The 13,451-nt window shown below is 43.4% G+C and overlaps 1 protein-coding gene across 1 annotated transcript in view; it reads left to right on the top strand.

The window, feature by feature from the left end:
• Positions 1 to 1,328: 1,328 nt before the first annotated feature.
• prkcg (protein kinase C, gamma) overlaps positions 1,329 to 13,451 on the top strand; it is a 16,923-nt gene continuing 4,800 nt past the window's right edge. Inside the window, exons 1-13 of the mRNA XM_019253437.2 lie at positions 1,329 to 1,782; positions 2,855 to 3,101; positions 6,048 to 6,079; positions 6,194 to 6,276; positions 7,200 to 7,311; positions 8,001 to 8,129; positions 8,256 to 8,412; positions 8,603 to 8,804; positions 9,263 to 9,460; positions 11,253 to 11,426; positions 11,727 to 11,818; positions 12,291 to 12,353; positions 12,528 to 12,666. Coding sequence (XP_019108982.1) covers positions 2,860 to 3,101; positions 6,048 to 6,079; positions 6,194 to 6,276; positions 7,200 to 7,311; positions 8,001 to 8,129; positions 8,256 to 8,412; positions 8,603 to 8,804; positions 9,263 to 9,460; positions 11,253 to 11,426; positions 11,727 to 11,818; positions 12,291 to 12,353; positions 12,528 to 12,666 — 1,623 coding nt within the window. The 5' untranslated portion in view covers positions 1,329 to 1,782; positions 2,855 to 2,859. The remainder of the gene's footprint in view (positions 1,783 to 2,854; positions 3,102 to 6,047; positions 6,080 to 6,193; positions 6,277 to 7,199; positions 7,312 to 8,000; positions 8,130 to 8,255; positions 8,413 to 8,602; positions 8,805 to 9,262; positions 9,461 to 11,252; positions 11,427 to 11,726; positions 11,819 to 12,290; positions 12,354 to 12,527; positions 12,667 to 13,451) is intronic.

The following is a 13,451-nucleotide window of genomic DNA, read 5'->3' as shown; positions in this document are numbered from 1 at the left end:
TCTCCTCTCCCAAGATTGTCCATAAACCGCGTGCACAAATGGAGTGTGATTAATTTAGTGTGTGTGTGTGTGTGTGTGTACTTGTGTTGCTTACATTGCAGGGACAAACATTTATTCATGCTTTGTAGGGACTCAACTCAGGGGAACCCGGTGAGTTTTAGAGTTAAAAGGATAGATATTGGGGGAAATTATTATTATTATGCTTATTTGCTTTCTTGCCCAGAGTTAGACGGGAAGTTTTATTAATTCCTTAATCTGTACGGTAAATGTGAAGCTGGATTCAGCAGTTGGTTAGATTATCTTAACATGAAGACTGCAAACAGGGGGAGCTGTTTCCCCCTGTTTGCCTGGCTCTATCTGATGGCTTAAGTAATAAAATCTGCCTACTGGTATGCCAAAAGTCTACTAATTAACACGTTATAGTAGTCCAAGTCTCTGCTGGTTGCCAGGGAACTGGTCCCGGCCGAATAGTCTGGCAGAAATTCCTCCCAAAAAACAGCAAATTGTTGTTTTTACACAGATTTTTGTACGGATTAAACAAACAAGATATAACATGCTAATCTGTGAGCATTACACATATTGGTTGGCATTTTTGTCACCTTTGGACAGAGCCAAGTCAGCTCTGTTTCCCTCTCAGCAGGAAAGCGAATAAGTGTAATAAATGTCAAACTATTCCTTTAAGACTTGGTCTGTGTGTCATGAATGAATGTAAGTCAATACAATGTCCTCCTAAGTGACAGAAATGTGTGTGTGTGTGTGTGTGTGTGTGTCCTTGACGCTATATAGGCAATCAATGGACAAACAGCTCTCTCGCTCCCTTGAAAACTACTCTTCCCATCAGGCTTAGCTGACCTGGTTTCTGTGCACAGTGGAGCAGTGTTATCATGCCACCACTTGCTCAGATCTCAGAACAAATTGCAAAGGCGGTGAACATACTGTTAACTGCGCTGTTGCAGAAAAGATTAACACACTTGTTTATTTCACAGCTCTGTTGATCCTCCACTCATTTGGATCTGTTGCAAAACTCCACGACTTCTAACGTTGTATTTCCAGTTTTGGTTATGCTTAACTAGCCTTTTCTTGGACTCTCCATGTGTTGTGAAGCTCTCGGCTCTTTTCTCTCTCCTTCCTCTCACTGTCTGGCACTAGAGGAAGTGAGGGACAGTTGGCGCTTGCTTGTCCATACTGTACTGGTGGTGGCAAAATGGCAGCTTCTGTCTCCTCCATCCTCCTTCCTCTACCTCCCTCACCCTCTCCTGAGAGAAGTAACCCAGATTTTAAAATGAATCGCTGCCTATTCCCTTCAATCTCTCTCTCCCTCTCTCTCTCCTTCTCTCTCTCCCAGCTCTCTCTCTCTCTCTCTTTCTCTCTATCTTCCATCCTCTTCTTAGTAAAGAGAGAATCAATCTTAGAAAGAGAATACCACCTCTCTATCTCATCCTCCTCCTCACCCTGCCTGTGGGTTAACGGATATATACCGCTTCACTCCTCTATCTTTGGTTCCTAGAAAGCTTGAATCTCTCAAAACATTTGTTGCTTTCTCTTTTTCTTGTAATTGGTTTTTCTCTTTTTGGGAGGGGGCAGAGTCTTTTCTACTTCTCTCTTGGTTTTTCTCTGTCTTTTCTTCCCATCTTTCTCTTTTTTTTTGAAGTGACCAGCTACAGGTGTGACACTTTAGCCTTTCTTTTGAAGTGAGCCAAGCGAAGAGAACAGAAGGGGGAGAGGAAGAGAAGAAAGCTGTCCTTTAATCGAGCCTTTCCTCCAAAATCATCACAAATTCAGGTATTGTGTCTGTACTCTCTTTGGCATATTCCTTTGCACACATTTTTAGATCATAGTTGTTCTTTTACTAATTTCAGAGCACCGTGCCATTTTTTTCCCACCATTCTCCTCTTTCACCCTTTTGATTGATTTGCTCCTGCTTCTTTGCTGAGACACCATCATTTTATCACTATTTTTTAGATTTCTTACATTGGTTTTTGCTGTGGGCTTATTTATTTATTCATTAAATCTCTGTTGGTGTTTCATTTATCATTTAGTAGCGTGCAACTCTTGCACCACAATCTCTCCAGCTAATATTTGCCGTTTTGCACTTTTTCCAGCACATCTCGCTCCCTATAGACATATACATATTATTCTGGTCCAAACTTTACTTCAGAAATGGGACTAATTGCTAATAAGGGCAAGCAGGAAGTCAAGAGAGGATACAGGCTCTAATATTGGAGCATGTGGTGGGGGGTGTTGTTGACATGGCAACAGGAGGTAGAGTTGACATGACGACCAGGGGGTGGGGTGGGTGGATGGGGTGGGGGAAAGTCATAGCTGCCAGGGAGATGGAGATATAAGGGGTACAGAGAGAGGGAGATGGTGGTAGAATGGACGGGCCGTATGTGGGACACTCTGTGAGTTGCACTAATCGCTTAGCGTCTCGGCATGTCTTAAGAGAGTTCCGTCGCCGTATGTGAATTAACCTCCCTCTCTCCTTCATTACACCTCTCCTTTCTCTTTCCTCACTCTCACACCTGTCGCTTTCCCTGTGCGCCCTCCATCTTTCGTCTGCACTTCCGGTCTGTTCATCCGTTCTCGATCTTTCTCTCCACCACGTCACTCCTTCACCGCTCCCTACCCTACATCCCATGTGCCATTAATACAACTCCTGTCTCAACCATGACCCATTACACTTTCCATCCCTCCCCCTCCTCCCTCATCCTCCTCCTGCCTGTCCTTGCTTCCTCTCCTCCTCCCTCTCCCATGTTCAAGGTCTTTCGCCTGTACAACTGTATACCCTCTTACTGACACTCATTATCCATTCCCCCTTTCCCTCACTCTCTCCTCTTCCTACTGTATCCTCCAGGCATCATGTCCACCCCGGTCTCCCCTTCCCCTTCCCTTTCCCCCCTGACACTGGCCTCCCCTACATTGGCCACCTCCCCTGGTGCCTCCCCTCTGCCCTCACCCCTCTCCCCTCCACCCAGGGTACCGGTATTCCAGAGGAAGGGAGCACTCAAACACAAGAGGATTGTTGAAGTCAAAGATCACCAGTTCACGGCCCGCTTCTTCAAGCAGCCCACCTTCTGCAGTCACTGTACCGACTTCATCTGGTAACACACACATAAACACACACACAGCTACACATTTATACAGAAACCAACCCGGAAGTTCATAAGCCGCCTCCTCAGGCATCCCACTACTCCATCTGACACTGACTCTCTTTGCACTTTTTCGTTTTTTTCACCAGATCCAGCTGCCTGCTAGAGAAACATCCTACACTATGTAGCCACCACATTGACCTCATAACCTCACCTCCACACTGCAGCCCACATCAGTTTAGTAACTTCATGTGCTCACACACATGCGGACACACAGTGATAAACACGTGCAGTATACACACAATTAGGACACACAGTATAAATGTTTGCACACACACTAAATACAAAGATGCACAAACACACACAGGCAGCAGTGTAGGAGGAATTATTCTTAAAGGGGTACTCTATTGATTCAGTATGTCACTTTCATAAAGCTGTGGGACTCACAGGGGACAGATTAAAACAAGAATGGTCGAAATTGGCAGAGATATCCTGACTTTTAGACTGTAGTACGGGCCAAAATCTAAAAATGCTGGATCCTGCAATTCCCATACTACAGCTTAGTCGCAGCTTTTATTAAGTCCTGCCATCAGTAGGGCCATTCTTCAGGCTTTGGAAAGCTCCTCCATAGCCAGAAAAGGCATTATGAATTGTTTTCACAGGTTCAGTATTACTCATAATGAACTTTGTGTGTGAAATCGATGGAGTGTACAAATACCACAACATAATAAAGACTTTATTAGAAAGTGTTAGAAAGTTCTGCAAAAGTGTAGATTTATAGAAGTAGCTAAATTAACTCAACAGTACCGTTCTAAAACGATTTTTAATGTGTTAACGTGTAAGCAGGATTTGTTGTACTTGCTGTTGTTGCTCCAGATGGCAGTAGATCTACAGTAACTATTTTATAAACAGCTGGAGTTTACACTTATCGATGTCCAGTGAGAACCACCTACCGCCAAATCTGGGGATATTGAATTTTTTAGATAAACTGAAGAATTTAGTGTTCCTCTAAGGGTTCATCTTCCATTAAATAATGATGGGATAAATCCATCAATACATTTTTTTTATTTTGATTTATTTATTTTTACAAAAATGTAACTCAAGGCAGTTGGGGGAAATGTATCATCACAAAGTCGAAAGCAAGGTTTTCACGGGACGTGGAAGATTTTCAGGGATGAAGGATTTATAGGTGGAAACAAACTGTGTAAACAAACAGCGTTAAGGAGAACAGAAGAAAAAGAAATATTCAAGCACATACCAGTGCCTCAAAATATGCTGCACTACAGTACTTCAGTGAATGTATCTTTGTTATGTAGATGTCTGACACGCAGGCGCATGTACTGAAAAAGAAGTGTCTTCTTTAGACAACCATGCAGCGAGCTTGTTCTATCCGTGAAGCCGTGGCAGTATGTGTGTGTGTGTGTGTGTGTCTAAGTGGCTGTGTGGTTGTGTTTTTGGACATATGGTGAGGGTGTATGTCGGATACAGGGCAGTGCATGTGCCAGCAGCCTCTGGGTAGCTTTCAGGACATTTCTCCAACTGGCTGCTGTCTTGGCTGCGGTAGCAGCACTTAGCTCAGGGTGAAAACTCTTTTCCTTCACACAGGATGTCAACCGGGGTGTTGAGGCTCCTCAGGGGATTGGTAGATTAATTAAAGACTAAGAAAAGATTGTCCTAATTCTGAAATGTAAATATCTTGTTTATTAAGTCAGGCTATAGAGGGAATGTACCTTGCATGGCTCCTTCAATTATCAACTGACTGAAATAAGTCACAGTGGTGTCACAGTCCAATCTTATGTGCTGTTCCTAAGGGTTTATAAGTAAAAAGCTCTGGTCCTAACGCTGGAAATCACTTTAAACCAATCGCAGGGCAGATCTGAACAAGCCTGTTTCACAGCAGACATTTTGACTTGTCATAAGAAAAGCTAGGTTGGCTCTGTTCTGTTCAAGACATGACAGTGAGTCAGCAACATCAGGACCCTGAAACTAAAGTAGCTAGATGGTATTCAGCCATCATTAATTTAAATTTTCATTAATTTGTAAGCAATTATTTATAGTCCAGCATGTTTTTCAGTACTCTGGTCAGTTTTACAGCGTTTTCTTTTTGTTTGTTGATGTCTTTTCATAGCACCTTCGTGTTTAATGGAATGTGTTGGAGAGGTGTTTCAATGCATCATTAAATTTAAAATGCAGTGAATTCTCTGTGATATCCGGCCAACAAGCAACACTGTCGATTTTCTCCAAACCCATACTTAGTTCTCTAATGCTCTCTGCTGGTCAAACAGCAGAACAGGCCTCATACGCTAAGACTTCTGTTGAATGCTGATCAAGGATCAGATTACCCTCTGCAACCCCCATCTTTAATTATTACTCGGCCAGAGGGTGAACTGATTTTAGATCAGTGATTGTGGTCAGTTTCCTATGAAGCCCTAAGCCTCTTCAGTGTGATTGTAGAGGAGCACTTTGTGGCGTCTTGTTCGTCTTCCCTTTCTAAACCTACTAATCAAAACTTGATTCACAGCAGGCAAGCCGCTGAGTGGACTCTTTAGTCAATCAATGGCTTTAATTATTCAATTAAAGCTCTGAGGAGACGCTGGAAATGCTCCCACACACAGTTCTGGAAACAGGAGGATTGTTTATGTGTGTGTGTGTGAGGATAATTGACAGTGCTCAACTTGACCTGGTCAGCAGTGATGCTTGGAAAGGAAACTACGAACTTCACACGCAATGATTATGTTTTTTAGGTTGGTAGTCTCTGGCTCTTTCTTTTTTAAGAGATAACCTGCCTGCATGTCTGTTGGTCTTAATACAGGGTGGAATAATGCAACAGCCCGATATATGTCTTGGCAGCATTATCTTTATTCTTCTCATTGAGAAACAGTTTCAGAAGCTAAATATTTTGACCTTAAAGAAGTAGGATTGTGTTTGAGTCTTAATCCATGTTCCTTTCTCCCTCAGGGGCATCGGCAAACAGGGATTCCAATGTCAAGGTAAAAATAAACTCTGTGTTATTCCCTTTTTCCGCAGTATTTAATCTTCTCAGAAGATTTTCCCATTGTGACTGACTCGTTTTATTAACATATTTTTCTCTGTGTTTCCTCCAGTTTGCAGTTTTGTGGTCCACAAAAGATGTCACGAGTTCGTGACCTTCACTTGTCCTGGCTCTGTCACAGGACCAAAACCAGATGTGAGCAGATGTGTCAGTGTATCCATTACAACACTCTCACGTTTACCTTTTGTCTTAGTCAAGATTTACCCCGTCATCATCATCATCACCGCATCACCAGTAACGCGTGTGCATGACTCATCCATCAATCCATGCACCCCTCACGTCGCGCAGCCTTGTCCCATCTGTGATGCCTCGTGTCATGTCATCCTGCAAGGCCTCAGTGATGCCGCGAGTTGGAGATAGAGAGTGGGGGAGATACAGGTGGAGGGTGGGAGATAAGAGGGAGAATTAGAGGGGGGAGAGACAGCAACAAACTGCTCACTCTTCCTCTCTGTGGCATTTTGAGGATTTCAAGGAGGATTTGTCTTTTTTTTTTTTTTCTGCCAGCCAAAAAAAAAAACTGCCTCAGAAATGAGGTCAAGGGGAACATATGTGTGTGTGTGTGTGTGTGTGTGTGTGTGTGTGTGTGTGTGTGTGTGTGTGTGTGTGTGTGTATGTGTTTGAGTGCAAAAGGATGAGTGAAAGGAACACACACAGAGGGAGAGAGGAGGTATTTTTAAATAGCGACTCAGAGGGGTGAGGGAGAGAAAACATTTTGGGAGAAGGTGGTGTGTGAAGAGCGGTGGTGGTGGTGGTGGTGGTGGTGGGGTTTGATGAGCTGAAGAGAGATAAAAATGATTCATCCCTCTGCACAGTATACACACACACATATATACACACACACACACACAGCCTTGTCTAGATGCACTCTCATTTATATGTCCTCTCCCAGTGGAGAAATCTAATTGGCTTGTCCATGAATACTCCACTCAACATCTCTCCACTAATCATACTCTGCATGCATGTGTGTGTGTGTGTGTGTGTGTGNTGTGTGTGTGTGTGTGTGTGTGTGTGTGTGCGCGCGCGAGTCGTCAACACAGATTGTTTCTGTTCTGTTTCAGGACCTGAAGAGTCGACACACATTTAAGGTCCAAACTTACTCCAGTCCCACTTTCTGCGACCACTGTGGCTCGTTGCTGTACGGCCTCATACACCAGGGCATGAAATGTTCCAGTGAGTTTTACAGTGTGTCTGTGTCCTTGTACTGCGGGGATAAAAATCAGCTCACTTGGGCGCTTTATGGGCCTCCTAGTTGGGCAACGAAAGCTGGTTTCCAACAAAATTAGCCTTCAAGATTTAGAATTGACGCTACATTCTCACTTTACATTCATATAAATATGCTTATTCACTTTGTTTTTGGCAAGAGTTAGATGAGGAGATTGGCAACCAGCAGAGACTCCAGGGAGCTAAGAAATAGTCCAGTATATAACCCCCTTATAGCAACAACGTGTCTAATTTAGGTTTTTATACGCACTAAAGAAACAAGTTATATAACGTGTTAATTTGTGAGCTTTAGAGATGCTCGAAATAGATGCAGGCTTTCAGTTTCCCACTTCCAGTCTTCATTCTAGGCTAACTTAAGCTAAGTTAGGTTAAGCAGCTGCTGACTGCAGATTAACGGTATAATTAAAGGTAACAGTTGAATTAATCTTCCTATCTAACTCAAGCAAGAAAGCAAACATGTTGTTTTTTCAGTGTCTCTAACCATGGACATTGTGGTTATGTGGTATCACCCACCATGGAGCTCCTATAAAAACATTTGAACATTTCTGAACTTGTTTTCTTCATCTTTTGTAATCTAATTACTGTTTTGGGCACATATGCATGTGTTTGTTCATACTTGTGTATCTTTGTACTGTGAGGTTGTGACATGAACGTCCATCGACGGTGTGAGACCAGTGTTCCCAGCCTCTGTGGCCAAGACCATACAGAGAAGAGAGGGAGGATCCACCTGACTATCAGAGGAGAGTCGGAGGACGTCTTTGTCACAGGTGTGAGGGCCCGCTGGATTATGGGAAGTGTTGTTTATTTGTTATTGTTTTTTTTTTAAAGTGGGATTACGTAGATAATGAAGGATTTCTGTGTCTGTACTTTCTATTATTCTACTTTCTATCCAGTGCGGGAGGCTCGTAACCTGATGCCCATGGATCCAAACGGCCTGTCAGACCCTTATGTTAAACTGAAATTGATTCCAGACCCCAAGAGCCACAGCAAACAAAAGACTAAGACCATCCGCTCAACACTCAATCCCGTCTGGAATGAGAGCTTCACCTTGTGAGTCCTTGAGAACTTTAATCCATGGTTTTAAAATTTACAATTCACTGGGACAAAAAAGGTTTTGGGTAAAATAAAATGTCCCTGAAATTGAAATTACCAAGTCTTATAAAAGGACCGTGAAAAACACAGACAAACACAAAATTTAATTTCCTTCTGTGTCTTTGTGCATTATTGTGTGTCTCTTCAGCTCAGTACGTGGTCACCAGTGGGACAGGCGACTGTCTGTGGAGGTATGGGATTGGGATCGCACGTCCAGGAATGATTTTATGGGAGCGCTGTCATTTGGAGTGAGTGAGATCTTCAGGCGTCCGATCAGTGGCTGGTTCAAACTGCTGGCCCAAGATGAAGGAGAGTACTACAACATCCCCGTGCCAGATCCAGACTTACAGGTAGGAAACTTGCTCCAGTACAGACAAAAACTTTGAGTGGAGGGCTTTATTTTTTTCCATGCTAATGACCATTTATCCTAAGGCCTTGGCATAGCCTTTATCAGCTTATAATTACCTACATCTAATAAACAACAGCCGCCACTGCTCACACTGGGTCGGGATCTTGAATTGTCCCTCGGCTTACAATTCCTTCTGAGGGGAAAAAAAACCTCAGCGAAGATTTATGCTGGGTGTTGTAGCTAAATAATTAGATAATAAATTATACACAGTCCCCTCCCTTCCCTGTTACACTCCGTCTCCACCAGGGTGCAGGATTGTTCTGCCTGACTGTAATCCAAAGCCAGGGGTAGGAAAGTGTTTGCTTTGCATGGTGTTCAGGTTGTGTGTGTGTATATATGTGTGTGTGTTGGACTGCATCCAGCCATTCATCTCTCCATCCTCCCACTACGATTCACCAGGAGCCTCAGCCAGACGTCCCAACACCCTCTCTGCCTCAAGCGATACCCGCCCCGCTGTCTGAAGCGTTCCCTGTGGCCCTGTCCTCGACTCCTGTACCATCCTGTCCTCCTGTCCACACCCCAGGTCCTGCTAAAGTCAGAGTGGGCATCCATGACTTCAACTTCCTCATGGTGTTGGGCAAAGGCAGCTTTGGCAAGGTAAACACACACACAGCAAGCAATGAGAACAAATGTCATCTTTTCTGCACACAGTTGGCATCTCCAATCCAAACAGCTGTAAGTGATATCAAAGAGGCTATTCATGCTTCAAACAACAAAGATTATTCCTGGTTTTAAATGATTTCTTCCACTGATGGGATTGACCTTCAAGTGGCATTTCATACAGCAGCTCCCGGGAATTGAATTTCTTACTAACATGCTCATTGTCTCTCCTACTACTGCCAAATGATTCATTTAACCCTTAGTTTCTTCTTTAGTGTTGTCAGCAGTCGTGAGCTCAGGCTGACTGGCTTCCTACATGCCACACGGGCAGACAATCCTCCTGGAGGTGTTCATTTCAAGGGAGCCTCTGCTCTCCATTTTCTCTTTAATTCCCCAGTAGATGAAGCATAATTAAGAGAACGGAGTTATGAGTCCTTCTTCCTCCTCTGAAATCCCCCCTGTGCTGTTTCATAACTGTCAGAGGAGAGTCTACAGAGGACAGGAGAAATAGACTCGACTTACGTAAGACGTGAGAAGAAGAAAAAGATGACCCAAGAAAGGAGAGACAGACCCCGGGGCTGCTGTGTGAGGGGAAGTGAGAAAGAGACAGACAGGAGATAAAGAGAAAGAGAAGGAAGGATTACTGCTGCAGAAAGTGACAAAATGACTACAAGGAAATGGGATAACAAGAGCAGGAAAAGAGAAAGAGCGACATGTGACTGTGTTAGAAAGATTTGTAATACTGTGCAATGAGCCCCATTTGTATGTGTTAGTTTGATATTGTGGGGAAGAGCAGGAGACACAGAGGATCACAGAGGATGGCAGGATTTCTCTCAGTGACTGGCAGTTCATCAATAGCACACACACACAAGCACCTTTGTGTAGTCACATTGATTTCTGAAAAATGAAACCGTGTAATTTTCTGTACTATTCACCACTATTTGAAAGTGAAATGAGATCCTTTATCCCCACCACTAGCCAGTGACCATTACAGCACAGTGCTGCAAGTTGGCAAGACAATTTTTGAACTCTGTTGTCGTCAGCACTTTCCAGTGCTGTTGACCATATCTTTCCCGTGAACCACAGTACAACCCGGGTCACCCGGCTCTCATTGTAGAAAATTACTGCATCGTTAGTGAAACCCGCTAGCAACCAATTTCACAGGAGTGTGAAAATAGCCACTGAATGTGTTTTTAATGTCTGATAGGAACACGAGAGCTGCCTCGCTTTTTCATTCATGACATTAAAGTGTCTTCGAATCTGCAGGCGTAGAGCAACTTTAATTAAACACTGCTTTGGTTATTTTCACCGTGGACACTACTGAATTCGCTTCAGCATCTATCCATATAATGTGATTCATTTTTCGCTTGCACTGGTTTACCTTCAATACCTTAGTTTCATGTACAAAATCACTTAAATATTGCACATATTGTGCTGCTAAAGCAAATCATTTCACAAAAAAACAGCAGAACTAGTTTGCTCCCAACTAGAGCACCTTGTCACTCATAGCACAATGACCTAAAAAATGTTCAGCACTGGCAGCATTACAGTACATGTATCATTTTGTCTAGAAGCTTGAGTGAGAGCTGCAACATATTTCGTGTCAAAGCTATGAAAAACGTATAAAGTAAAGTCTCCTCTGGTTTGATGCACAGCCTGCTGTTCTGGTAACTGTGAGGAATTTAAAAATTAATTGCTCTTCAGCTGCTTTTTTAGTAGCTATGCTCAGCTTATTTTAAAATTCTTTTTCAGTAACTTTCCCTCCTTCTCTCGCCGTGTGTCTGTAAAGGTGCTGCTGGCAGAGGAGAGAGGCAGCGAGCGTCTGTTCGCAGTGAAAGTGTTGAAGAAAGACGTTCTCTTCCAGGACGAGGACACGGAGAGCGCCCTGGTGGAGAGGAGGGTTCTGGCACTTGCCTCTCGCCCTCACTTCCTCACATCACTGTACTGCGCCTTCCAGACGGAGGTGTGTGTAGCTCCGTGTGTCTGTGTGTGTGTGTGTTTTAAATGAACCACATAACTTTCATTAAATTGTCCATAAACCTGCCTGACATTTTGGCTGCACGGTTCTCCCAGGAGCTGTTTAAGTCCAGGTTGGATGAGAATTTCGATTTATAAATTAAATAATTAGCTTGCTTTCTTTAACAAGGTCCTCGGTCCTGGAGGAGGGATTTTAACAGATTGCTTTTTAATTTGGACAAGAGGTGATTATGTATAGCCTGTGTGTGTGTGTGTGTGTGTGTGTGTCTGTGTGTTGTTTCTGCAGGACCGTCTGTATTATGTGATGGAATATGTCAACGGAGGAGACCTGATGTTTCATATTCAGATAGTTGGCAAGTTCAAAGAGCCTCATGCAGCGTATGTAGTCAAAAGACTCCTTTCTCTTACCTTTAATCACAGTTCTCATCTGCAGCGTCTCATTTTCTGCCTCTCTTTTATTCTCCGTTCCTTTTCATACACACTCATCTCTTAGCTTTGTTCATTACACCTGGTGACTCATAAAAAGTCATGTACTCAAGTACCAGCCCTCTTCTCTTTCCTCCAAATGTCTCCTCCCACTAATCTCATCTTTTTCATCTACATTTTCCCTCCCCCCTGGCTGTTCATCTAAAATCAATAATCTTTGATCAATCATCTAAAACTAATTCTTACCATGTTGTTATATTTCCAGCTCTCTTTTTTTCATCTTCCTGCCTTTCATCTATTTGGTTACCCTCCCTTTCATCACCTTCTTCAGCTCCATTCCCTCACTTTGCTGAAAACCTTGGCCAATTTTCGGAAAGATAAAGCAACCAGTAGTGTGTGTCCCCCCCCTTCTCTCTCGCTTCAGGTTTTATGCAGCAGAGATAGCGGTCGGCCTCTTCTTCCTCCACAGCAAAGGCATCATCTACAGGTAGAGAAAGGGGCTGATCATCTAACATGGCCTGGTTTGGCGCTGTCACTGCTCTGCAGCGGAGCACACAGACGCGACACAGATTTATCATGTCTTTTGTAGCAAATGACTGTTGTAAAGATGTTATCTATCAAAATGATTCATACCTGTGTGATCAATCTCCTCCTCTCCCAGGGATCTAAAGCTGGATAATGTGCTGCTTGACAGCGAGGGCCACATAAAGATAGCTGACTTCGGGATGTGCAGGGAGGGCATGTTGGAGGGTGACACCACACGCACCTTCTGCGGCACCCCAGACTATATCGCCCCTGAGGTACACCGACCCCTGGTCTCATGTCATGGTCCAGACAATCCCTAATTTCCCCTCGTCTCACCCCTGTCTTCCCCTCTTCATTTGCTTGACCTGTTTTTCAGCACTGTGAGATGGTGAGTTGCTTCGCTGCAGCTCCTCTCATCTCCTTCATCCTCTCTGACCTTGTCAGCATTTTTGAATAATTAACTTCACATGATTCAATTAGCGGTGGTGTGTGCTTGTGCTACGACAGTGTAGAAATTGTGATTGTCCTTCAGAGACCTTGTATTATCAGTTTTGCCTTTCTCTTACTGCAGTTGACAAGTGTAACATAAGGCGATTAACTCCCATAAGAACGAAACAAACCACCGAAAACCAACTGAAGAACCTCGAAGACATTTCATCGATCATGATGCAAATTTCAGCCTGAAAAACAGCTGAGGTGGTTTTGCTTGACATTCATTTAAAATGCAAAATATCGAACTGTACGCTGCATTATGTTTCTTTTACAAATTGATTGAAATACGCATGTGTGTGTTTCTGTTTTTTCATTGTGAACAAATCAGATTTAGAGAGAGATTAAGGGGGATATCCCGCTGTGTTTGTGGACTTAGTAGACAGACAGACAGACAGAGAAAGAAAGAAAGAGAAGATGTGACTGTCTGTGCATGTCTTTGATACTGTAAACTTTGCTATCCCCTGGGTATTGACTCTCTTATGTAAACACCCATTGATTCTCTTGCATCTGCCATTTTGGAAGAGATACAATATATTTCCCCAGGGGCTGGAAATTGTTCCCTTGTGTC

The sequence above is a fragment of the Larimichthys crocea genome, chromosome XIII (assembly GCF_000972845.2).
Source record: "Larimichthys crocea isolate SSNF chromosome XIII, L_crocea_2.0, whole genome shotgun sequence".
Lineage (NCBI taxonomy): Eukaryota > Metazoa > Chordata > Actinopteri > Sciaenidae > Larimichthys > Larimichthys crocea.
This window is presented reverse-complemented; position numbering and strand designations above follow the sequence as displayed.